At 43.5% G+C, this 27,189-nt stretch overlaps 2 protein-coding genes across 21 annotated transcripts in view; both read left to right on the forward strand.

Moving 5' to 3' along the window:
- Nucleotides 1-15,519, forward strand: part of LOC106589946 (nuclear factor 1 X-type) — a 166,458-nt gene extending 150,939 nt beyond the window's left edge. For 14 of the 20 annotated variants that reach the window (XM_045707807.1, XM_045707814.1, XM_045707799.1 and 11 more), the window contains 4 exons: nucleotides 3,386-3,555; nucleotides 4,516-4,672; nucleotides 7,438-7,526; nucleotides 10,339-15,519. In XM_045707807.1, coding sequence (XP_045563763.1) covers nucleotides 3,386-3,555; nucleotides 4,516-4,672; nucleotides 7,438-7,526; nucleotides 10,339-10,353 — 431 coding nt within the window. In that variant the 3' untranslated portion in view covers nucleotides 10,354-15,519. Of the gene's footprint in view, nucleotides 1-3,385; nucleotides 3,563-4,515; nucleotides 4,673-5,522; nucleotides 5,608-7,437; nucleotides 7,527-10,338 lie in introns of those variants that run through there. The other 6 variants (XM_045707817.1, XM_045707815.1, XM_045707812.1 and 3 more) reach the window with 3 other exon arrangements.
- Nucleotides 15,520-16,832: 1,313 nt separating this feature from the next.
- Nucleotides 16,833-21,064, forward strand: LOC106590333 (RING finger protein 11). The gene is made up of 3 exons (XM_014181228.2): nucleotides 16,833-17,339; nucleotides 17,716-17,885; nucleotides 18,144-21,064. Exons 1-3 carry the CDS (start codon nucleotides 17,241-17,243, stop codon nucleotides 18,313-18,315), a joined length of 441 nt encoding a protein of 146 aa, XP_014036703.1. The 5' UTR covers nucleotides 16,833-17,240; the 3' UTR covers nucleotides 18,316-21,064.
- Nucleotides 21,065-27,189: the final 6,125 nt, after the last annotated feature.

A 27,189-nucleotide genomic window follows, 5' to 3' on the forward strand; every position in this document is an offset into this window, starting at 1 on the left:
ACAGATCTCTAGGCCCCACCCCTTATAGATAAACAGATCTCTAGACCCCACCCCCTTATAGATAAACAGATCTCTAGACCCCACCCCCTTATAGATAAACAGATCTCTAGGCCCCACCCCTAATACTATAGTCACTGAGAAAGAAAGAGAGAGAGATGGGAGAGAATCTTATTGACCCCAATTGCAGAGACCACTTTCACCAAGACAACCTAGCAGCAGTAGTAGAATTGAACCCACTTTGATCTGAGAACTAGCGATAAGATCCAGAGGTCTCTTGACATTTATTATCATGGCCTGCAACAGTTCAGCTCTATCTCTCTCTCTCATCACTGTTTTCCACACTCTGTCTCACTCTCTCTCGCTTTCTTTATCTTGTGTGTCTTCATGCCACAGTCATTCCATGCCCATGTGATCGAGCCAGTTCTGTTTCAAACAGGGCAAACACACACAAGTGTAACGGGCGTACACACACACACACACATACACACACACACACTAGTTGTTTCAAACGGCCCGCCCCCTCGCCTTATAGAAGAACGTTGTGAGGATAACAAAATGGTCTCCAGGCCTCCGGTCTGAGAATTCCTCTTCTCCCTCTGAGATACGAGCCTGCCAGCTACTGTAGTCCCTGTTGAGTTTCACTTTCCAAAGGAATAAATACATCCCCCACTCCCTCTTTCTGTCTCTTTCTTTTCCTCCATCCCTCTCTCTTCTCTCTCTCTTCTCTCGCTCTTCTCTGAGGATTGGCCTGGTCCACAGCCAAAGCAGCTCTATCATGTAAAGGTCATTTGGACTCTTACAGCTCTCCCCTTCACGTTTCACTAGAATAGCTTAAGAATTGTACATTTAGATTGGTATACATTTGATATAGATGATGTTGTACTATTCATTTCCATGTCCTAGTATAACAACAGTGATGGATTGGTTTAAGTATATAGAGCTTGTCCAAGTGCTAGAAGAGCTGTACATTCCATTATTCTATTGACTTCCTGTTACGTGAAGATGTGTCAGACCAGCTTCAGGTATATCTGATTCATAGCTGACCCCTTCTCCCAGTTAGAATGTGGATACAAACTGCTAAGAGGTTAGTCTGTAATAGAGTTGTAGTGTGAGACTGAGACAGTGTTTAGGCTCCATAGGAGGAGGGGAAGAGGAGGGGGGCTGCTAAGATGGCCGCCGTCCAAATAGAAAGTCCCTCAGAGGCCACGCTGCTATAAAGAGACCAATGAAAGGGAGGGAGAGAGAGGGATGAGGAGAGAGACTGGAGAAGGGGTGAGGGAGAAAGGGAGAGAGGGATAGATTGAGGGAAAGGAGTGAGGGAGAGAGAGGGATAGAGAGAGACTGGAGAAGGGGTGAGGGAGAAAGGGAGAGAGGGATAGACTGAGGGAAAGGTGTGAGGGAGAGAGAGGGATAGAGAAAGACTGGAGAAGGGGTGAGGGAGAAAGGGAGAGAGGGATAGACTGAGGGAAAGGTGTGCGGGAGAGAGTTTGGCTGGGATGGAGCTATAGGCATAGACGTTGTCTGGTTTAGTTTATTTCCTGTTGGCAGGGCGTGGATGCCAGGTGTGACTGTTGTCTGTTTATTCTGGTAGTCAGTCTGGTCTAGTGAGCCCACTTTCACACACACACACACACACACACACACACACACACACACACACACACACACACACACACACACACACACACACACACACACACACACACACACACACACACACACAATGACTAATGTCTATAAGGGATTTAGCGGTGGGATTTAACTCTCCCAGGCTTCATACTACTGGGCCGAACCACATAGCAATGATAGGCTATGATTGATTACACATCCCCAACAAGCATTACCAACAGGAAAGTGTGTGTGTGTGTGTGTGTGTGTGTGTGTGTGTGTGTGTGTGTGTGTGTGTGTGTGTGTGTGTGTGTGTGTGTGTGTGTGTGTGTGTGTGTGTGTGTGTGTGTGTGTGTGTGTGTGTTCAAGCTGTGCTTACTGTAGATAGACAGAGAATACAGAAGAGATGTTTTGTATGAACAGGACCAGATGTTGCAGCCTTGGATGATTCTGTTCATTTAGATACACAAGTAGCATTAGACTCCCTGTAGTACAAACCACAGGGGGAAAGAGTGTGACGTCCACTCTCTAACTCTCTCTAATCACCACACTGATAAACACACTAATAAATCACATGCATTTACATCTATAGTAAACCCCTGGAGGAAATAATGTGACGTCCACTCTCTAACTCTCTCTAATCACCACACTGATAAACCAATCTGGCATCAGATGAATTAACAGATTTATTCAACCCAGTAAGGATTCAGTCTAGTGTGTTGGATTACATCAATTACTCTATTCAGTCTAGTGTGTTGGATTACGTCAATTACTCTATTCAGTCTAGTGTGTTGGATTACATCAATTACTCTATTCAGTCTAGTGTGTTGGATTACGTCAATTACTCTATTCAGTCTAGTGTGTTGGATTATGTCAATTACTCTATTCAGTCTAGTGTGTTGGATTACATCAGTTACTCTATTCAGTCTAGTGTGTTGGATTACATCAGTTACTCTATTCAGTCTAGTGTGTTGGATTACATCAATTATTCTCTTCAGTCTAGTGTGTTGGATTACATCAGTTACTCTATTCAGTCTAGTGTGTTGGATTACATCAGTTACTCTATTCAGTCTAGTGTGTTGGATTACATCAGTTACTCTATTCAGTCTAGTGTGTTGGATTACATCAGTTACTCTATTCAGTCTAGTGTGTTGGATTACATCAATTACTCTATTCAGTCTAGTGTGTTGGATTACATCAGTTACTCTATTCAGTCTAGTGTGTTGGATTACATCAGTTACTCTATTCAGTCTAGTGTGTTGGATTACATCAATTATTCTCTTCAGTCTAGTGTGTTGGATTACATCAGTTACTCTATTCAGTCTAGTGTGTTGGATTACATCAATTATTCTCTTCAGTCTAGTGTGTTGGATTACATCAGTTACTCTATTCAGTCTAGTGTGTTGGATTACATCAGTTACTCTATTCAGTCTAGTGTGTTGGATTACATCAGTTACTCTATTCAGTCTAGTGTGTTGGATTACATCAATTATTCTCTTCAGTCTAGTGTGTTGGATTACATCAGTTACTCTATTCAGTCTAGTGTGTTGGATTACATCAATTATTCTCTTCAGTCTAGTGTGTTGGATTACATCAGTTACTCTATTCAGTCTAGTTTGTGTTGCTTTTGTGTTTCTTGTCTTTTCTAAATGTGTTATATGAATTGTGTCTGGAGTGGGATTACATGGACCCAAATAACTCTCCTCCCTCTGCCTACCTCTCCCTCTGTCCCTTCTCACGCTCTCACTCTTCCCCCTCTCCTCCCCCTCTCTCTCAGGGAGTCCCCGTGCCTCAGCTTCAGCTCTCCACTTCCCCTCCTCCTCCATCATCCAGCAGTCCAGTCCCTACTTCCCTCACCCCACCATCCGCTACCACCACCACCAGGACCCGCTAAAGGAGTTCGTCCAGTTCGTCTGCGCCGACGGCTCGGGGCAGTCCGGGGGACAGGTGAGAGGTCAGGGAGGGTTGGAGGACGGGGTGGAGGGGACATGGGACACACACAGACTGTTAGGGTTTCACTTCACACAAACGGACTAAGACCCTTGCACTTCCACACAATCCGTTGTACTGGATTGCCCCCCTATGGAAAAACGGTGGAATATTCAGCCATTTTATTTTGCTGCTCTGCTGGGATTCTACCACTAGACCAGGACACAAACCCTTCTTATTGTCCACAATCTCAGATCCAAGATGTATATTTTTCCCTCCCTTTTTAAGTTCTGTATGTCCCAGTCTAACTCCCACATTCTGTCTGTCTTCCTGCTTTAGTGTCCTCCAGTATTTATTTCCATTGTCGTCATGGTTTTTGTGTGTTTGTGTGACTGGTGGCTAGCTGGTGCTTCCATCAGCCGTATGTGTGTGTGTCCCTATCCTGGGTGGTGTGTGTGCTGAGTGCTCACCCTGCCCTGGGTGGTGTGTGAGCTGAGTGCTCACCCTGTCCTGGGTGGTGTGTGTGCTGAGTGCTCACCCTGCCCTGGGTGATGTGTGTGCTGAGTGCTCACCCTGTCCTGGGTGGTGTGTGTGCTGAGTGCTCACCCTGCCCTGGGTGGTGTGTGAGCTGAGTGCTCACCCTGCCCTGGGTGGTGTGTGTGCTGAGTGCTCACCCTGGTCTGGGTGGTGTGTGTGCTGAGTGCTCACCCTGGTCTGGGTGGTGTGTGTGCTGAGTGCTCACCCTGGTCTGTGTGGTGTGTGTGCTGAGTGCTCACCCTGTCCTGGGTGGTGTGTGTGCTGAGTGCTCACCCTGCCCTGGGTGGTGTGTGAGCTGAGTGCTCACCCTGTCCTGGGTGGTGTGTGTGCTGAGTGCTCACCCTGCCCTGGGTGGTGTGTGTGCTGAGTGCTCACCCTGCCCTGTGTGGTGTGTGTGCTGAGTGCTCACCCTGTCCTGTGTGGTGTCTGCCGTCTCTGCAGCCTAACGGAGGTGGTCACAGCCAGAGCAAAATGCCAGGCTCCTTCCTGCTGCCCCCGCCGCCCCCAGTGGCGCGCCCCGTGCCCCTCCCCATGCCCGATTCTAAACCAATCAACACGCCCCCCGACGGCGGCGGACTCAGCTCGCCCGCATCTCCGTGTAAGTGACCCCCCCCCCGCTCTCGCCCCCACCTCCAACTACTTCGCCCCTCAGACCCCCTGAGATATCTAGAGATATCAAATCCTAAATCAAAATGAGTACATGTAGGTTACCTCTAGGTAGAGAAACCCCACTCCCCAACCAAGGGTAGTTGGTTAGAGTCCCAAACCCAGTCACCACCTCCTCACTCCTGACCAGAGGAGGCTGGTGGGAGGAGTTAAAGGAATGAAGTAATGGGACAGAGCCAAAACACCGTTGATTCCATCCTTCCATCCTCTTCCAACCAGCCTCCTCTGATCCTGAGCGCTCTGCAGTCCTCACTGTCCCCTCACTGGAGGAGTCCTCCCTGTCCCCTCCCTGGAGCAGTCCTCACTGTCCCCTCCCTGGAGCAGTCCTCACTGTCCCCTCCCTGGAGCAGTACTCTATCCACTCCTGTAGAGCAGACTGCCACGCCTATGCCAGATATCCCTATCTATCTCTCTCTCTCTCTCTCTCTCTCTCTATTTCCACCTAACTTTCCTATTTCTTTCTCTCTTTTCCTCTCTCTCTCTCCCTCGCTGTGTTTCCTGCTAGCACCACAGGAGGCAGTGTAGCTAGGTTTTCTCCCTTCTTCTTGTTGAAGTGTTTGTAGTAGTAGGGGGGGACCAGTGCCCTGTATTCTGTCCTATAGAGTAGGGCCTAGTGTCTGGCAAGCTGCTATCCTTTAATCAACCCAGACTATGCATGGTCTGTCTATGACAACAGAAGATTAAATTGACCCCTCTCTCATTTTTTGTTTTTCTTTGCTTAATTTGATATACTCATTTATTTCCTTTCTTTTTTCCTTTCGTTCTTGTTTTTCTTTGTTAAGGGAACAAAATTAGGGCAGTTGGCGTGGACTCCATAAAACATCACGATGCCCCACTTTACCCATGATGCCCCACTTTATCCACAATTCCCTTGCTTCCTTCCTTCCACATTAAATCTCACAACAATAAAAAGAAATTGAGGACAAAATAAAAACAACTTGAATATCACATACATAAACAATAAATATCAATCATTATTAAACAAATACCGCTAGGCCTAATTAGGGAAATGGGGGGAGAAAGGAGTGTCGCTCGTGGGGGTGTGCGTGCTTTTACCTCCGTTGGCTGGCTGGCTTGGTTCCTCTAGGTAGGCAGGGCGAGGTGCGTTGAGAGAGTCGGGCCGCGGGAGAGGCACACCGAGAGAGAGGGGGCACTGGACGGAGCGGCTTTGGTCACTTCCTGTTATTTTTCTTTGTCTCTTTCGTCGTCCTGTCCTCCCTACTTTCCCACCCCACTTTTATCGTTTATCACCTATCTGTATCACTTTATTTATATAATATACTTTTATATAAATAAATCTACACCTCTTCTCTCCCTCCTCCACCTCCTTGTCTTTATTTCTCTTATTCATTTTGTTCCCAGTTTTCACCACACACACACACACACACACACACACACACACACACACTCATGAATTCCCACAAACTCCTCCAACCTCCCCCCTCACTCGGTCAGAATGGCAGTGTCATTCAGCTGCCTATCATTGGAGTCCAGTAAGCACAACAACTGCCCTAAATGTGGTTCCCTTCTCTGGTCTTGAGTACATTCACCAGAGTAACAGGAGCTTCTTATCAACAGAATGGAGCATTGGCCAGCACACAAATTATGATTATTTCCTATTGGTTCCCCCCTATAGAGCTTATTTCCTGTTGGTTCCCCCTATAGAGGTTATTTCCTATTGGTTCAACCCATAGAGCTTATTTCCTATTGGTTCCCCCCTATAGAACTTATTTCCTATTGGTTCCACCCATAGAGCTTATTTCCTATTGGTTCCCCCTATAGATCCAGATCCAGACACAGGGCCCTGGGCTGCAAGGTGTGTCTGGGACTAACAGGAGGAGGAGGCTCAGCCCAGTTTACTTCACTTCCCCACAATAACTAACCCTCATAAAGAGCTCCCATCTATCCCTGTCTGAGCCTCATAAAGAGCCCCCATCTATCCCTGTCTGAGCCTCATAAAGAGCCCCCATCTATCCCTGTCTGAGCCTCATAAAGAGCCCCCATCTACCCCTGTCTGAGCCTCATAAAGAGCTCCCATCTATCCCTGTCTGAGCCTCATAAAGAGCCCCCATCTATCCCTGTCTGAGCCTCATAAAGAGCCCCCATCTACCCCTGTCTGAGCCTCATAAAGAGCCCCCATCTATCCCTGTCTGACCCTCATAAAGAGCCCCCATCTATCCCTGTCTGAGCCTCATAAAGGGCTCCCATCTATCCCTGTCTGACCCTCATAAAGAGCCCCCATCTATCCCTGTCTGATCCTCATAAAGAGCCCCCATCTATCCCTGTCTGAGCCTCATAAAGGGCTTCCATTTTTCCCAGTCTGTCTATCTAGGAGACTTTGGGACTACCGTTTAAATGCAGTATTATCAATTATCAAAACTGATCAATTATCAATATAGTCTTATTAATTCTAGCTCATTCTAAACATCATTTCCCAGAATCTAGTAAACACAGTAACATGCACATATTGTACAATTGTGTGTGTGTGTGCGTGTGTGTGTGCACACATGCGTGGGGCTATGTCTGTCTCAGTCTGTCTGTGTGTGTGTGTGTGGGTTTGAATATGTGTGGGTTTGAATATGTGTGGGTTTGAATATGTGTGTGTGAATATGTGTGTGCGCATGCATGTGTGTGTGACTATGTGTTTGACTGTGTATGTGTGTGTGTGTGACGGTGTGTGTATCTCTCTCTCTGTAGCATACTCCACGCCAGGCTCCACAGCTCCCAACAGGTTTGTCAGCATCGGAGCACGGGACAACTTTCTGAACATCCCCCAGCAGTCTCAGGTAGCTACCACCTCTCTCCGCTTCCACACACTATCTCACATTTTCTGCCAAACAATTGTAAACACGACAAAACGCAACAATCAGACATGTTCTTTTAAATGATTAGTTTTCGGTATTGGTTTGCAGTCTTTGCGACAGTAAACTTGTGGTCTTACCCGGAGGACACACAGAAATCTGCACATCATCAACATTAATTTCAGGGGTGTACATGTATACTGTAGAAAGGCTGAGGCTTTGGCATATCAGACTCCTTCCTCAGAGTACAGTCCACTTGTGGTGTCTCCCTGGCTGTCTGTGTTGTGCCACTGGGCTGCAGTGTGTTGGGTTGTCCTCCATTACCTACACTACTTTTCTCATTAGGGTCTAACCGCACCTGCCTGCAGACCACTCAGCTATCCCTCCCACACACACACATGGAAACAATCTGCATTCCTCCTATTCTGTTCTCTCGCTCTCTGTGTCTCTCTCTCTCTCTCTGTGTGTCTTCTCTCTCTCTCTGTCTTCTCTCTCTGTGTCTTCTCTCTCTCTGTCTCTCGCTCTCTCTCTGTGTCTTTTCTCTCTGTCTCTCTCTCTGTCTTCTCTCTCTCTGTCTTCTCTCTGGGTCTTCTCTCTCTCTGTGTCTTCTCTCTCTCTGTCTCTCGCTCTCTCTCTGTGTCTTTTCTCTCTGTCTCTCTCTCTGTCTTCTCTCTCTCTGTCTTCTCTCTGGGTCTTCTCTCTCTCTGTGTCTTCTCTCTCTCTGTCTTCTCTCGCTCTCTCTCTGTGTCTTTTCTCTCTGTCTCTCTCTCTGTCTTCTCTCTCTCTGTCTTCTCTCTGGGTCTTCTCTCTCTGTGTCTTCTCTCTCTCTGTCTCTCGCTCTCTCTCTGTGTCTTTTCTCTCTGTCTCTCTCTCTGTCTTCTCTCTCTCTGTCTTCTCTCTGGGTCTTCTCTCTCTCTGTGTCTTCTCTCTCTCTGTCTTCTCTCGCTCTCTCTCTGTGTCTTTTCTCTCTGTCTCTCTCTCTCTGTCTTCTCTCTCTCTGTCTTCTCTCTGGGTCTTCTCTCTCTCTGTGTCTTCTCTCTCTCTCTCTCCCTCTGTCTTTTCTTTCTGTGTGTCTTTTCTCTCTTTCTGGGTCTTCTTGTTCTCTCTCTGTCTTCTCTCTGGGTCTTCTTCTTTCTTCCTTCCTTTCCTCTACCTCCCCTCTCTCGCTTATCTCTTTCACCCTCCCTTCTTCCCCCACACACTCCCTCATCCACAGATGTAACCCTGGCACAGAGGGAGTCGCCATACACACACACACACACACACACACACACACACACACACACACACACACACACACACACACACACACACACACACACACACACACATCTTCAACTGACTTACTAGTGTAATTTGACAGCAGAGACATACATTGTGTGTACAAAACATTAAGAACACCTGCTCTTTCCATGACATAGACTGACCAGGTGAAAGCTATGATCCCTTATTGATGTCACCTGTTAAATTCACTCCAATCAGTGTAGATGAAGGGAGGAGACAGGTTAAAGAAGGATTTTCAAGCCTTGAAACATTTGACACATGGATTGTGTATGTGCCATTCAGAGGGTGAATTGGCAAGACAAAATATTGAAGTGTCTTTGAACGGGGTTTGGTACTGGGTGCCTGGCACAACGGTTTGTGTCATGAACTGGGGGGGTGCAACTCAGTATTAGGGTAGGTGTTCCTAATGTTTTTTACACTCAGTGTATAACTGGTCTGAGGAGCTCTCTGGTGGCTAAACACAAGTCATGCAGGGAGAGAAAGAGAGGGGGTTAAAGAGAAAAAGAGTTAGTTCAAGCTCTGTGCTCCACAGGCGAAGTCACGTCCTGACTGTCTGGTTGCCCATGGCAACCAGACATGATGTCATAGGCAGTTTAACGTAGCCTTAAAGGGGGTTAAGGAGAAGGGGGAGTGGTCAGTCCTGCCAGGGATTAAATTGGGGGAGAGAGAGAAGAGAGAGGAAGTTGGGGGAGAAAAGAGGAGGAGTTAGAAGCCCAAAAGGATCCTGGGAAAGGGAAAAGGAGGAAGGAAAGGGGGGAGAGAAACTTTCTCTCCGGGGTCCTATAGGAATGTAACAGAATAGAGAGCAGAGCGTAGCTATAGGGCCGTCAGCGATTAGCTGCCTTTCCCTGGGTCTACTCTGGCCTGGCCTGTGGAATGTTGTCTGGAGCCTGAGCAGAGCTGCCACTTAACCAGACCTGGGTTCAAATACTATTTGAAATACTTTCAATTGTGCCAGGCAAGCTCAATCCAGCCTAGAAACAATTTCCAATAGTATTGGACCCCAGCTCCCAGAGCCAAATGCCAACCCTATAACTCTGCACCCTCTGTGAGTCTTATCAAACTGTGAAACCTGATCCTGGGAGTAGCTGCATGGCCTACAGTAGTTGACTTCATGGTGTCATTTGAAACAGTAAAGAAAGTCTTGTGAATCGTGTTACATCTAAACTTTGTACTTATTGGAGACTTTGAAGGTTGAAATACTACAACGTGAAAGTAGTACTTTTATGAACTGTCGTCTTGAAATGACTTACCTACATACTGTGTGAGGAAGGATCAACTTAAGGTTCCTAGGCATCGGGGTATGATCGAGGCTCAGCTCAGTAAAGGGAAAAGTTGCTATGAAGGATGGCCCTCTAGTGGCTAGTTAATATTTTGCATGACAAAAAACTTGAAATCGATTATTATCCAGAACCATTTATTTACTTATAAATGTGTAACTGTTGAACTTAGTGATGTTACCACATGACAAAGATGAACCTGATGTTTCCTGTATTTTATTTCTCTTCTACAGTCTTGGTTCCTCTGACAAGTCCTCCGAATCAACCGCTAGAATTGTGTCATGAGAAAATTGGGAATGGAAAAACCACACAACACACAAAACAAACCAACACTGACTACAAACAAACTGCTGACACTAAAGTAAAACCAGAAAATAACCCCCCAGAGGAATACCCATTTCCACAATTTGAACATTTGAACCGGAACAACCATCTCCCTATACAGAAGGCTGAAAAGAGATCGGTTGAAGTGGACAGACTCAGAACGAACGACAGAACGAGGAAGAGGAGGAGGAAGAAAGATGAGGAAATGTCACACACAAAACATGTCAGAAAGCAAACCTGACAACTAACTGACCAATTTTGTTTTATTGTTGTTTTTACATTTTATTTTCACAATGAAACTCCATGCAATGGCTGGGAGATCCACACACACACAACAGTGTAAAACAAAGACTACAAAAAACATAGTTGGCAGAATTTGGTCATTTGAGCTATAGCTATAAACATTGTCACCACCCAAAAGAACCCATTCTGTAATCCTTCAGTCTCTCCTCCTGACGGTGCTTTATGTCCCTGCTCCCTCTCTCATCTGTCAACCAGGTGTCCAGGGTTGCCCCGGCAACGCCCACAGCCTCACACAACCACATCCGACTGGCCTCACTGCCTCTTGATTTGCTCAGCCCTGAATCCCCTCCCTCCTCCCTTCTTCTGATTGGCCAAACACTGGGACACCATCCAATGGTGTGACAACATCTGCACTAGATGGCTGGTTTTAGTTTACACTCTTGTGAAGAGCGATAGCCAATAGCATGAGCCGCGAGGGAACACAAGACAGACAGACAGACAGACAGACAGACAGACAGACAGACAGACAGACAGACAGACAGACAGACAGACAGACAGACAGACAGACAGACAGACAGACAGACAGACAGACAGACAGACAGACAGACAGACAGACAGACAGACAGACAGACAGACAGACAGACAGACAGACAGACAGACAGACAGACAGACAGACAGATAATCAGTCAGACAGACATGTCAGACAGACAGACAGTCAGTCTGTCAGTCAGACATAACAGACAGACAGTCAGACAGACAGTCAGTCAGTCAGACAGACAGTCAGTCAGTCAGTCAGTCAGTCAGACAGACATAACAGACAGTCAGACAGACAGTCAGTCAGACAGACAGTCGTACAACACTATGTGCTCTTTCGTCCCCTCACCTATGCACTACTGAAACAAATAAGGGAGGAAACAGAGCGATCCAGCAGGTCGCTGAAGGCAGTGTGTGTGTGTGGGCAATGGGCTGTGGCTTTGGCATCCTGGCACTCACACATACATGCACTCACGCAGACTCAAAGCACGTACACACACACACACACACACACACACACACACACACACACACAGAGATCATCGTCTCCAGAACCCACATGTCTGGCAGACACAACTATTCACTGACAATAACATCTTGTCTGTGTGTCCTTCACAGTAACATAATGCATAGGATCAACATCATCATGTAATAACTAGCTTTCTTTTTGTTTGTAGACGTTTTCTTGCATTTCATTTTGTTTGCCGGATTGGTTTTGGTTTTGTCTCACTTGGATTTTTTTGCTTATGTTTGACCTTCTTTCCTAAGATTTTTTTCTTTCATCCGCTTTTTATTTTGCAGAAAAAACATCATCTTCGTTTGCAATAACAGACATCTCTGAAATCTCTCACAAACACCAGTACAGGAACATGCGACACAACCCCTGCCTTGCTTCACCCTGTAACCACAGTCCATTCACAGTAGGGCCCAGAGGAACACACGCTGACACACCACCGTATCAAAATGCACACTACTAACACCGTCACCCTGATTCGAAACACAAAGGTGAGCCTTTATATATGACTTTCTCCAAACTGCCTTTGGTTTTTCATTCATTTTGACATTTGTCATTTTTAATTTGAGATACCTTGTTTTTTTTTCTATCGTAAATGTGATTTTTAAATTGTTATTGATATTGTAATTTTTTTTTATCATGACACAATAATTCAAACAAAAAAAGCCAATCCTCACAAAATAACTGGACTGCCTAGCTGTTGGTTTCTTCCATGTGCAGGGATAGAATTGTCTGACAGCCCAGGCACTCTGAGTTTATAGTAAAATTAGCTCTATGTACTCAAATCATGTATCACAACTATAACAATCTATGGAAGTGCCTCTGTACTCCCCTATCATGCAATTAGTTCAAATTCAGGTTGATGTTTTTGTTCACATATATGCTAAAGCTACAAGGAATGGTGATGTTTCTTCCTATATGGAAACCCTTGGCTATAGGACAGAACCTTTGTAGAAGACCGCAAAATGTTATAGAGAGAGAGAGATCTTATACATATATATTTATGGTATATGCTCCTTTTTAAACTTGACTAAAACGAGCTTGTTGGCAGTTTAGTTATTTTCTGAACTCTTGAGCTAGCAGAATTCCATGATGGACAGCACCTCACTGTTACCATGACAACTCAATGAGCACCCACCCAACCTCCACAAATCTACAGTGCAGCATTCAAAAACGAAACAAAAATGTCCATGATGCAAAATAGATGAAACATGTCAAAATCGACAATGGAAAAATTGAAGAAAAAAGTGTTTGTTTTTTGATGGAAAGTATTATTATTGAAAAATATGTGTCGATTGAGCCACGTGCAATGCATTGGGTAGATTCATTGTGTTTTGTCTGTTAGAGATTTTTAAGAAAGCTAAGAAGAAAAGAGAAAAAAAATCTATTTGTTTCAAGTCCGATGTGCTCCTGGACTCTAAACTAACAGAGCCATATCCTAGTCTTTGTAAGTTGGGGGTATTTGTTTTTATTTTCCTTTATTGTCTCTTTTTTAATGTTTAACGTGTAATCATTTGTTTATAAAACTGTTTGGAGGGGCTGAAGGAAGAAACATTTCTTACAAAACTTTTAAAACAAAATTGAACATGAAATGAAAAACCGGTGAAATGAAAAAACGGTACTTTTACACACTATAAAGTACATTCAAACTATTACAAAATGAATGATAATGAACAAAATAATGACTACCTTTAGGAAACCGCATTTATTATTCCTCTTCTCTATTTCTATTCCTTCTCCTGTTTGTAATATTGAGTGGAGGGAGGGGTTCCTAGTCCTTCCTATATTCCTCTAGTAGGTTGTGAAACAAAAGGCATTTTGGTTCAACCTTTAGATAGGACGAGAGCTGTACTGTAGGCTTAACAATGCCCACAACTACTTCTTCTGATTTCTCCCAGATTATTATACTCCTCTCTCCGAGTCTGAGCAAGGAAAAAAAAGAAAAATGGCAGCTTAGAATTTGTTTCATTTGAGGAGCCAGCCAGTCTGTCAGAACCATGACGTAACGATAGAAATACAGTAGGCCTATGCAAAGTGAGCTTCCCTCCACCCCTTCCTTCTCCACCCTCTCCCTCATTCCCCTGTAAATTCACCTTGACTAGTGCTTGTGCTGTAGTGTAGTTTCCCAGCAGTTAAAGGTTGTCCCTTAAAAGTGCCTTTTGTTCACAGACTCCATTTTGTAATCCAGATCGCTCCCCTTTCATTCGAAATAATTCAAGGTTGAGGTGGAAGTGCCCCTAAGTGCAGATCTAGGATCAGTTTACTGTACTCCATATCCTGACCTGAACCATTAGGAGGGTATATGCAAAACTGACCTTAGATCAGTGCTTAGTGAGTAACTTCATCCGACCTCCACCTTTGAAAAATGATCCCCCTCCATTGTATCAACCTTCCCATAAATCCTTTCCCTTTTCAAAATCCGTATATATATAGTACAAAAGGAAACTGGTGTGAATTAGTTCTTTACTTTTTATTGATAAATGATGAAAAAAAATACTGAAAAGGCAAAAAAACTTGTTCTCGTTCCCCCTTGCTCTCTGGCTTTTTTCTTCTTCCCTCTGTCTCCTCCTCTCCCCTCCTCTGTCTATCTGTTCTCTCGTAGACACTGGAGTAGTCTGTAACTGTGTCCTCTCTCTCTCTCCTTCCCCTCCCTCCCTTCCTTCCGTTGATGGAAGGGGTTGTTGAAAAAAAAAATGGCCGAAACTTTTTGTCTTGAGCAGAATGCAGTTAGCTCACGTTATTCTTGTCTGTATTGCCTCTTCTTCACATTGTATACCATTACCCATCCTCTTCAGCTTCTCCATTCAAACAGCTAATGTAAGTGAACAAATTACACCAATGGGCTTTTGGGGGTGCGCCTGCCCAGTGTAGGGTAGGACTGGGTGTTAGGGGTTATGGGGGTAAAGGTCTTAGGGGGTCAATAATGTTGGGGTAAAGGAGATATTATAGGGGTACCTTTTTGGGGTGTTGGGGAGGGGGGGCTGCTGTTCTGCTGTGACCAGTTAAGAGTTAAAAAACAAAAAATTGTTTTATTTTATTTTATTCCTTTATTTTTTTTTGGACTTAATTTGGATTTTTGCTTTCATAGTTCCTATCTATCAGGGTATGCTGTCATTGAAACTCTATAAGAGAGTCTTGGAGTGTAAATGAAATGCTACAAGCACCTTATAACTACTGGCTGAGAAAAGGGAGTTTGCAATACTACCAGCACACACACACACCTAGTCATGTATCAAATACTCTAAACTCTTGTATTATTATTGTGAGGTTTTATCTAGTGAAGCCAGCAGCAGTATTAGCCATTGGCAAAACACACATCACAACCCACCATATAGAGCCAGCATGAACCAGGCTTGAGGCATACGCTCAAGTGAAACGTAGAGATATCAGTTTGAATGCCAGGCTCTAAAAACTCTGTTCCGTTTTGAGATGTGTTTTTGTTTTGTTGTTTTTGTTTTGTTTAGTGGTGTCTAGACAGTACGCCCTTTGACCCCCGACCCTACGCCCTCAGAGCAGAAGAGCCCCACTCATGCCTGTAGTTCTGTCTGAAATGGCACCCTATTCCCTACATAGTGCACTACTTTTTCACTATTCCCATAGGGCCCTGTTCAAAAGTAGTGCACTATGTAGGGAATAGGGTGCCATTTTAAATGCATCCCATGTCTTTGTGTATAAGAAACACCCCCAGAGCTCTGTAGGTGAAATGCATGTGTTAATTACAGTTTCTTTTCCATAAGAAGAAAAACACAGTTTGAGCAGAGCAGCACCTTGATTGAATAAAAGGATGTTCTTGACTGTAGCATCTTGACTGTGTTGTGTCTTTATTTATGATCATGACTGAGAATGGAAATGATGATAGTGGAACCTCATACCTACATGACAAGTTCAGGTAGTTTGATGTGGAAAGGTAGCCGTACAGTGAAGGATGTTCTTGACTGTTGGATCTGTGTTGTCTTCATTATGATGACTGGAAATTAAAATGATGAAGGGATATAACTATTGTTAGTCTTATTAGCAGTGGGGGGAAAAGTACCCAATTTTCATACTTGAGTAAAAGTAAAGATACGAAAATGACTCAAGTAAAAGCCACCCAGTAAAGTACTACTTGAGTAAAAGTCTAAAAGTATTTGGTTTTAAATATACTTAAATATCAAAAGTATACTGAACAAAAATATAAACGCAACAAGTGTTAGTCCCATTTTTCATGAACTGAAATAAAATATCCCAGAAATGTTCCATATGCACAAAAAGCTTTTCTCTCAAATGATGTGCACAAATTTGTTTACATTGCTGTTAGTGAGCATTTATCCTTTTCCAACATAATCTATCCACCTGACAGCTGTGGCATTTCAAGAAGCTGATTAAACAGCATGATCATTACGCAGGTGCACCTTGTGCTGGGGACATTAAAAGGCCAATCTAAAGTGTGGGCAATTGGCATGCTGACTGCAGGAATATCTACCAGACCTGATGCTATTCTCCAGTCATGTGAAATCCATAGATTAGGGCCTAATGAATTTATTTCAATTCAGTGAGTTCCTTCTATGAACTGTAACTCAGTAAAAATCTTTCACATGTTTTGTTCAGTATAAATGTTATTTCAAAAATATACTTAAGAATCAAAAGTTTAAATCCTTTCACATTCTTTATATTAAGCAAACCAGATGGCATGATTTTCTTTTGTTTATGGAAAACCAGAAGCACACTCCAACACACTGGCATTGTTTACAAACAAAGCATTTGTGTTTAGTGAGTCAGCCAGATCAGAGGCAGTAGGGATGACCAGGGATGTTCTCTTGATAAGTACTTGAATTGGACCATTTTCCTGTCCTGCTAAGCATTCGAAATGTAACGAGTACTTTTGGGTGTCAAGGAAAATGTATGGAGTAAAAATTGCATTATTTTCTTTAGGAATGTAGAGGAGTAACATTTGTCAAAAATATACATAGTAAAGTAAAGATAACCCCAAAAAACGACTTAAGTAGTCCTTTAAAGTATTTTTACTTAATTACTTTACACTGCTGCTTATTAGGCCCATTTTCTCGTCCACCTACCCGCCATTTTTTCGAAAGGCAACTTCCGGATCTACCAACTTCCCATTAACTAGCTACGTCACTTCTGTGTATACATTTTGTAAACAAAGCCAAAACAAAGATGGATTCATCAAAAGGTTTCATCTAAAAATATAGTCAGATCGAATAACCAAATAGCACAAATTGTAATCGGTGTCATACAGTTCGCTGACTTAGGTATTGGTATAATTAGATACAGCATTTACATGTCGTTGTTTCGAGCGATATTGACTTTTATTTCCAAGTTACACAGCGATTAGAATTGTTTTTCTGCATCGACGTTGGAGGGCTGCTGTTCATTCCTACTCGCTAGCTACCCAGCAGGCTAGCTAAAAAGACAACTTATTTAGCAAGACACGTACAAATATTTGTTTTTGTTGCTTATCTTGCTGTCCTGTTAGCTAGCTGTCCTGTTCGTAGTGGGGGTTGTGTGTGCTGGTCCAGTTCAATGGGGAACTGTTTGTCTTCGCAAGGCGCCGACGACTTGTCTCTCCTCAACGAGTCCCAGGAAGCCAGTGTTCCAGGGGAGCCTCCACCGCCTTACCAGGTAAATTCAGGGGGAGATGGATCACATCTATACCGGGGATTCATTGATAACAATGTCAACTAACTGTCCACGTTGTTAAGTTAGCCTAGTAGTATGTTGCATGGGCTGTGTTTTGTATCTTGTTGATCATTTCGTATTCTGTCAGAAGTGCAGGGTTCACTAGTAAGCTATAACTGTCATGTGAGAATTTCTGGCATGGTTTAGTGTACTAACACTTCTATAAAGGCTTTCTGTCCATTTCCCCATCAAGTCAATGGTATAAAATCTGACTGTATGAGATAGTAGAGGATCCACATGTAGTTTTGGGGGGGTCCAGAGACTCCCTGATGACTGTATCATGGGTTACCCTGTACCCCTCTCCCCACATGCCATACAGGAGCGTGTCCAGGCGCCAGTGTACCACCCCACCCCGAGTCAGACGTGCCTGGCCAGCCAGCTGACAGAGGAGGAGCAGGTCCGTATCGCCCAGCGGATTGGCCTCATCCATCACCTCCCCAGAGGCATCTTCGACCCCGGCTCTGAGCCCTCTGACAAGAAAGTCAAAGAGTGAGTATGTCTTTTTCTGCCCTGTGACCAACCATATCATTTTTCTTGTAGCACAACCAATTTAGACACTAATTTACTAGCAATGTCCTATTTCTAGCCACATTATCTTGAGCCATGGCCCAGAAGGATATTAGTGGGTCCTCCCCTCATCCATTTACCAAATTTATGTAAGTTAGCTGTAGGCCTCTCATTATTTGAAACCTGTACCAAATGTGGACTAAATGCAATCTATCATGTTGTGCACCTCACTCTCTCCAGGTGTGCGATCTGCATGAATGACTTTGAGTACGGCGACCCCATCCGGTTCCTTCCCTGCCTGCACATCTACCACGTGGACTGCATCGACACCTGGCTGATGAGGTCCTTCACCTGTCCTTCCTGTATGGAGCCTGTGGATGCCGCCCTGCTCTCCTCCTATGAGACCAACTGAACTGGTCTCATAGGAGACCAGTTCACTCATCTGAGCAGTCTCTGGCTGGGTCCTGTTCATTAGGCCAAACAGAAGAAAACTGATTAAAACAAGGAGGGACTTGACCTGGACTTGTCCAATAAGAAATGCTTGTTCAATTTTTTTCAGTTGCAAAACTATTCCCTATATAATGTACTACTTTTCACCAGAGCCTTATAGGCCCTAATCCAAAGTAGTGCATTAAATAGGGAATAGGGTGCACACAATCCTAGAAACTTCCCCTCTAACAGAGGTGCCAAACACCCTTATGACACATCACTTCTTTACACGGATGTTCTGTTCTAGTCACACAGCCCTGGGAGGAGAGATGGTTTGTGTCAAAATATATATATATTTTTAAATGTAACCTTTATTTAACTAGGTAAGTCAGTTACGAACAAATTCTTATTTACAATGACTGCCTAAACCGGCCAAACTCGGACGATGCTGGGCCAATTGTGCGCCGCCCTATGGGACTCCCAATCACGGCTGGTTGTGATACATTCTGGATTCGAACCAGGTTGTCTGTAGTGACGCCTCTAGCACTGAGATGCAGTGTCTTAGATCATGGCACCACTTGGAAGCTCCATATGTAGGGCGTGCCACACTGAGTATGTTGAAAGTGGGGTGTTCTACTCTGTATTGGGGCTTTTGGAATTAGGAACGTCTGTCTCTTTCGCCTTTTCAGACTTGTTGCCAAATACATCTTAAGTGAAGTGAAGGATATAGATGGAGAACTTTAGAAGTCATGATGAGAGATATTATTGACAACTGATTTCACCTTTGGATGATCTGAGGGTGGTAGACTAGGGATTGTCCCATTAGTTTAGTTTATGTAGGCTGGTCTTGGATCTGTTAGTGCTGTCTTCTTGACAACAACTGATAAGACAGCACAACAACTGGCACGACAGCACAAACAGATCTATATCTTTATTTATGTGGTTGGTTTATTTTAATTCCCTTTTCAATTATCCTCCTCCAGACTAAAATGTGCAATATGATGTGAGGAAGTGCTAGAATTGCACCGTTCTGATTGGTCAAAAGAAGGTGACCCCCGACCTTAACACTGCTGTCTCAGCCAATTAGCTTTAAGACGGATATGGCCTTGAATGTCTCTCAAAAAAGCACAGGGCTTTTGACTAGAATGCAATTTTTTTCTAATTAAAGGGCAATCATAGAGAGAGAAAAAAGTTCACAAAGTAATGAGATATGAGAATAAGCTATGAGGTCTCCATCCCATGCCGGTCTAGTAGGTTACTTCATGACTTACCACTGGCCTCATACCTTTATTGGAGATGTTACTAGTGGCCTCATACCTTCATTGGAGATGTTGGATTTGTATCTATGTTGTTTTACAGGGTGGGTTGTTGTAGCTGTTAGTTAGTCTGGTTCCAGATCTATTTGTGCTGTCTTGCCAAGGTGGCGAGCCTTACTAGGCTAGCTCTTAGTACCTTAAACTGCATTTTCACCTTGGATCTTTTTCCTTACAAAGCTTTGCCTTGACTGTGCTGTCTTACTCTTATGAGATCATGGTTTGTTGTTGTTGTTGTTCATTCTTATGTTTACTGTTAGTGAGTGACTTTTGCGTCCAAAATGGCACCCTAATCCCTATATAATGCACTACTTTTGAGCAAAGCACGATGCAGGAACTGGTCAAGAGTAGTGCACTATGTAGGGATTAGGGTGCCATTTTGGACGTAGACAAAAATGCTGTGCTGTCATCTATCCCCGAACTCTATGCACCATGGGATCTCCTCTGGTACCGTGTAGGTCTGGGACTGTATTCACAAAGAGTCTTAGAGTAGGAGACCGTTTTGCCTTTTGGATCATAGTTATATGGACTCCTAGTCTTTGTGACTACAGGCCTTGAATCAGGACGGAGGAAATATCTTGTTTGTTCTCCTTTTCCCTCTTCCTCCTTCTATTTCTCCTACTACTCACTCTATTGTCTCTTTGAATAACTTTATTGTAGAAGTGTTTGACAAGAGAAAAAGAGAATGAATACGTGTCAAAATATAATTGACACTGTTTTGGAAACTGTGTGTAAAGGTTGTATCTAGAGTGTTTTCCAATGTTTTCAGAAAATGTGTTTGTGAATATAGATCTGTTTTTTGTATTGTGGTGATGATCTATTCTACATGATTGAATTCCAGAGACTTTTTAAACTGCTTTGGCGATTTGATTATTGGACTAAAATGAATAGGAAACTATTATTGATTGACTGTGGTTTGATACTAACAAAGTAAGGACAATGAGAGAGGGTACAGACTCAAACTGAGGAGAATAGAATGGATAATGAATTGAACCCATTCAGAATGGAACTATCTGATCGTGGACATTACTGTGGTGAAGTCAAAACCAGGACCGCATTTGAAATGTACCCTCATCACCAACTCTTAAGGTGAAAGTGGGGAAAATATAACTGCTATTCAGTCCTAGACCTATGGCCTTTTAGGTGAAAGTGGGGAATATATGACTGCTATTCAATTCAGTCCTAGACCTATGGCCTTTTAGGTGAACGTGAGCCAACTCCTGTGAAGTACAATCATTTCTGATACTCGTGTCATTGTTTTAGTGCTCCTTGAAGCTGGAGATGGAGAGTGTGTCTACTAAAAGAAGAAAATTATTAGTCAGAATGTTCCTGGCTGCTGTTTCTGGGGTTTGTAATGTGTGTGCAGTGAGGACTCAGCTTTTAGGAAAAACTACAATAAAAAGTGGATGCCAAATCGAAGCTTCTTCATATATGGCTTCTTATTACCATATTCTAATTTTGTATCTGTTTCATCAGTTGTTACATTGTTTTAACAATTTGTAATAATGAATTGCAAGTGCACCATATTTGGCCTAACAGGTTAGCTAGATTGAGGTGTCTTATGCTTCCAGTGTATATCTCACCCACAGGATGCTTTCACCATCATAGTCCACCCATCTATCGTCAGCTACAGTGAGGTCATGAAGAAAGAAGACCCTATTTACATGTTTTTTTGCCTGCTAAGAATGGAATAGAGATGACATCAATGATAACACAGAGGTCTTCTGTCCCCTGCTAGACAAGGACCACCTCAATGATAACACAGAGGTCTTCTGTCCCCTGCTAGACAAGGACCACCTCAATGATAACACAGAGGTCTTCTGTCCCTGCTAGACAAGGACCACCTCAATGATGACACAGAGGTCTTCTGTCCCCTGTAGACAAGGACCACCTCAATGATGACACAGAGGTCTTCTGTCCCTGCTAGACAAGGACCACCTCAATGATGACACAGAGGTCTTCTGTCCCCTGTAGACAAGGACCACCTCAATGATGACACAGAGGTCTTCTGTCCCCTCTAAACAAGGACCACCTCAATGATGACACAGAGGTCTTCTGTAGACAAGGACCACCTCAATGATGACACAGAGGTCTTCTGTCCCCTGCTAGACAAGGACCACCTCAATGATGACACAGAGGTCTTCTGTCCCCTGCTAGACAAGGACCACCTCAATGATGACACAGGTCTTCTGTCCCCTGCTAGACAAGGACCACCTCAATGATGACACAGAGGTCTTCTGTCCCCTGCTAGACAAGGACCACCTCAATGATGACACAGAGGTCTTCTGTCCCTGCTAGACAAGGACCCTGGCCATGTTCAGGGAGCAAATTAGGGTTTCTTTATGTCATCTTAAGAGTCCTATCTCCTAATAAACTCAGCAAAAAAAAGAAACATCCTCTCACTATCAACTGCGTTTATTTTCAGCAAACTTAACATGTGTAAATATTTGTATGAACATAAGATTCAACAACTGAGACATAAACTGAACAAGTTCCACAGACATGTGACTAACAGAAATTGAATAATGTGTCCCTGAACAAAGGGGGGGTTCAAACTCAAAAGTAACAGTCAGTATCTGGCATGGCCACCAGCTGCATTAAGTACTGCAGTGCATCTCCTCCTCATGGACTGCACCAGATTTGCCAGTTCTTGCTGTGAGATGTTGACCCACTCTTCCACCAAGGCACCTGCAAGTTCCCGGACATTTCTAGGGGCAATGGCCCTCACCCTCCGATCCAAGAGGTCCCAGACGTGCTCAATGGGATTGAGATCCGGGCTCTTCGCTGGCCATAGCAGAACACTGACATTCCTGTCTTGCAGGAAATCACGCACAGAACGAGCACTATTGTCATGCTGGAGGGTCATGTCAGGATGAGCTTGCAGGAAGGGTACCACATGAGGGAGGAGGATGTCTTCCCTGTAACGCACAGCATTGAGATTGCCTGCAATGACAAGCTAAGTCCGATGATGCTGTGACACACCACCCTAGACCTTGATGGACCCTCCACCTCCAAATCGATCCCGCTCCAGAGTACAGGCCTCTGTGTAAACCGCCAATCCGACCATCACCCCCGGGGAGACAAAACCACGACTCATCAGTGAAGAACACTTTTTGTCAGTCCTGTCTGGTCCAGCGACGGTGGGTTTGTGCCCATAGGCAACGTTGTTGCCGGTGATGTCTGGTGAGGACCTGGCTTATAACAGGCCTACAAGCCCTCAGTCCAGCCTCTCTCAGCCTATTGCAGACAGATTGTGCATTCCTGGTGTAACTCGGGCAGTTGTTGTTGCCAACCTGTACCTGTCCCGCAGGTGTGATGTTCGGTTGTATCGATCCTGTGCAGGTGTTGTTACACATGGTCTGCCACTGCGAGGACGATTAGCTGTCCGTCCTGTCTCCCTGTAGCTTTGTCTTAAGCGTCTCACAGTACAGACATTGCAATTTATTGCCCTGGTCACATCTGCAGTCCACATGCCTCCTTGCAGCATGCCTAAGGCACGTTCACGCAGATGAGCAGGGACACTGGGCATCTTTCTTTTGGTGTTTTTCAGAGTCAGTAGAAAGGCCTCTTTAGTGTCCTAAGTTTTCCTAACTGTGACCCTAATTGCCTACCGTTTGTAAGCTGTTAGTGTCTTAACAACTGTTCCATAGGTTCATGTTCATGAATTGTTTGTGGTTCATTGAACAAGCATGAGAAACAGTGTTTAAACCCTTTACAATAAAGATTTGTGAAGTTATTTGGATTTTTACGAATGATCTTTGAAAGACAGGGTCCTGAAAAAGGGAGGTTTTTTGTTGTTGCTGAGTTTACATGCAGGCCAGACTGGCCAGTAATAGGTTGATACTGCCTATTTTATTATTTCAGTAGCCTAATAGGTTAATACTGCCTATTTTATTATTTCAGTAGCCTAATCGTTTGATACTGCCTATTTTATTATTTCAGTAGCCTAATAGGTTGATACTGCCTATTTTATTATTTCAGTTGCCTAATAGGTTGATACTGCCTATTTTATTATTTCAGTAGCCTAATAGGTTGATACTGCCTATTTTGTTATTTCAGTTGCCTAATAGGTTGATACTGCCTATTTTATTATTTCAGTAGCCTAATAGGTTGATAATGCCTATTTTAATTTTTCAGTTGCCTAATAGGTTGATACTGCCTCTTTTGTTATTTCAGTAGCCTAATTAGGTTGATACTGCCTATTTCATTACATTTATTCTCTGCTTAACAGGAGGCTACTTTATTCCTAAATGCTCATAATTATAGATACACACATATTAGAATCATTAAATATGTGAATGTCTTCGATTTATTTTATTTTCATAATTTTAGATATTTTCAGACTCATTAAATACGTGAATGTCTTATGTGTTCATAATTAATGGTCTGTCTGAAATGAAAACCAGTACATGTAAATCCATGTAATCCAAACTAATGTGTTGTGTACTTCTATATGACATATGCAAATGTATTAGAATAAATCAAGAATAAGAAAAGACTGTCTTAACATCGTTTTCACGTGCTCAGCTAATAAACTAACAAACCAAAAGTATGCTTATAGTAGATTAAAATGCTCTTGACTTTTAGGTTCAATTGTATACACACATTTTGCATTTGAGAAAAATATTTGAAAAGCTCTTCATAAATAAGTTATCATTTTGAGTGAAACTATCCTGTTGACATTATTTAAGCATTCAGAAAAGGTTTTTTGGTAACATTAGTGTTTGGGTAAAATTAACATTTTTGTTTCATTCAATGAACTACTGACAACATTTCTCCCAAATTTCAAGTGAAAATATTGTCATTTAGTGCATTTATTTGCAGAAAATGGACAGGTCATGGGTTCAGGTCTGGAGACAGGGTTCAGGTCTGGAGATTGGAGACCCTGTCCATGACAGGGTCTTGATCTGGTGGTCCTCCATCCACACCTTGATTGGCCTGGCTGTGTGGCATGGAGCATTGTCCTGCTGGAAAAACCAATCCTCAGAGTTGGGGAACATTGTCAGAGCAGAAGGAAGCAAGTTTTCTTCCAGGACAACCTTGTACATGGCTTGATTCATGCGTCCTTCACAAAGACAAATTGGCCCGATTCCAGCCTTGCTGAAGCACCCCCAGATCATCACCGATCCTCCACCAAATTTCACAGTGGGTGCGAGACACTGTGGCTTGTAGGCCTCTCCAGGTCTCGCACCCGCTGTGACATTTGGTGGAGGAATTTTTGCGCCAGGAATGGCATAAAGTCTCCCAACATCAATGTGAAAGATTGGTGGAGGGCATGCCAAGACGCTTGAAAGCTGCGTTTGAAAATCAGGGTTATTCCACCAAATATTATTTTCCTCACTCTTCCTAAGTTAAACCATTAGTATTGTGTTGTCTAAAATTGAATATGAACTTATTTTCTTAGCATTATTCGAGGTCTGACAACACTGCATCTTTTTTGTTATTTTGACCAGTTGTTATTTTCTGCAAATAAATGCTCTAAATGACAATATTTTTTGGAGGGGGGGAGGGTGGGGGGATTTGAGAGAAATTCTGTCAGTAGTTTATAGAATTAGGCAGAAATGTTCATTTTACCCAAACACATACCTATAAATAGTAAAACCAGAGAAACTGATCATTTGCAGTGGTCTCTTAATATTTTCCAGAGCTGTATATTACCTATGCCTATACTGCCATTCATTCTAATTAGACTGCTTTTGGAATCATCCCTGACCAAGATGGCTGCCATGTATGCCCAATTATGGAAATGTGAGGGTTTATTGTCACATCTGCTCCTGCTACACCCCCTAGTGGACATCCGGTGTCTCCTTGACCTGCAGCCATTCTCCCAGTTCTCTCCCTCTACTTCTCTCTCTCTGTGTGTGATTGTGTGGTTGGAGACAGGTGTGCTGGAGTCAGAGCAGTTCCCCACCAGCTGCGACCCGTTCCATAATCAAGTCCTGTACAAATACTCAGTCCTGCCACTTCCACTCTGCCAGATTGTAATCTCTGTTCATTTTTCCGCTCTGACTAGTTCCTGTCTCACATCGTGATACCCTGTTCTGGATTCAACTCATCACTCCCTTGGATTCCCCTCCGGGCCTGTTTGCCCTGTCCCAACCCAGCTCACTCCAACCTCAGCCTCCACATCGGGTTTCCTACAACTCATCTCTCCCTGTGTTAAAATAAATATCTTGGTTCCTTCATCCCTGTTTCCTGGTCTGAGTCTGCTCTTGGGTTCTCCTGTGCTGCTCCGCCTAACATTTATGACAATGCCCCTCTAGTAATTTAATAGGATCTCTATGGGTTTACTGCAGCCCGCATGACACATGCCAAATTCAATTGTATGATGACAAAAACATTGCTTGACATTGAGCGCCATCAAGTGATGTCACCGTGTAAAACACCTCAATATTCGTTTATGAAGACAAATAACCTATATCTGGCATTGTGGCATACACATCTCTCTCATATCTTTTTTTTGGTTTGATTATTTCCGTGATACATTTCTAGGTTCTCTTCACTTTAGAATAGGTTGTAGTGAACATGCTTTCCAGTGCATCCACGCATACTGGCTTCTGTCACACCTTGATGAGCAGGTAAGAACATTTCCTGGATTAATTTTTTTTTATTATGTAGACCTACATAGGAAGTGCTAAATAATAATAGGTCAAAAGTGGCCCGTCATATCCCTTATGTTTGTATGAGTTCAAATGAATGGCCAGTTAGCGCTCTGCTCACTGGTTCCAGAGCTAATGATGGCCTGTCTTACAGAGAGAGCTCATCAGAGTTCCTGACTCTTCAGCCTACATCACTGTCAATCACATGAGGGGATGGATCATCTTCAATGTTTAGAAAGCCTTCCTGAAAAAGGGGGAGAGACCTCAAGGTCCACAGGCAGTCAACCTGTCCAACACTTTCCTGTATAGCTAATAATGAAGCTAAATACATGGCCAAAGCATGATAAGTCTCTTTGCTGAATTTATGACACAAAGTGACTGATATGCATTCTGTTTCATTTGTAGATTTCAGGAAGAGAGGGGAGAAACCCCTACCTCATTGAGCTGGTAAGAAATATACTTGACTTTCTAACCAGCGAGATGTAAAAGATCCATAATAGCCTGATCTAAATGACATTGTCAGGTGTCCAAAATGAGTTGTAAATGCTTTCATTCGTATAAACATTTGCCACTGCTAATATGCAATATTCCACTAAATTCAAACTCAGACAGACATTGAAGGTGAGGAGTCGGCACAGGCTCGTTAACATCGAGCAGGATGTTGAGAGAGCTCAATGTGGAACGATGCCCGTCTCTCCGGTCTACTGAAAAGGAATGACCGGCTTCTCTTATCCCTGTTTGTGACTATTTTCAGTGTAATACTGTAGTAATAGAGGCCTACTGTATGTTTCATAAGAAATAAATGCAGTGCATTCAGAAAGTATTCATACCCCTTGACTTATTCCACATGTTGTGTTACAGCCCGACATTCTAAATTGATTAAATTGGGGGGGGTTTTCACCCATCTACACACAATACTCCAACGATGAAGTCCAAACAGGAGTG

Source organism: Salmo salar, chromosome ssa02, assembly GCF_905237065.1.
Source record: "Salmo salar chromosome ssa02, Ssal_v3.1, whole genome shotgun sequence".
In the NCBI taxonomy this organism is placed as follows: domain Eukaryota; kingdom Metazoa; phylum Chordata; class Actinopteri; order Salmoniformes; family Salmonidae; genus Salmo; species Salmo salar.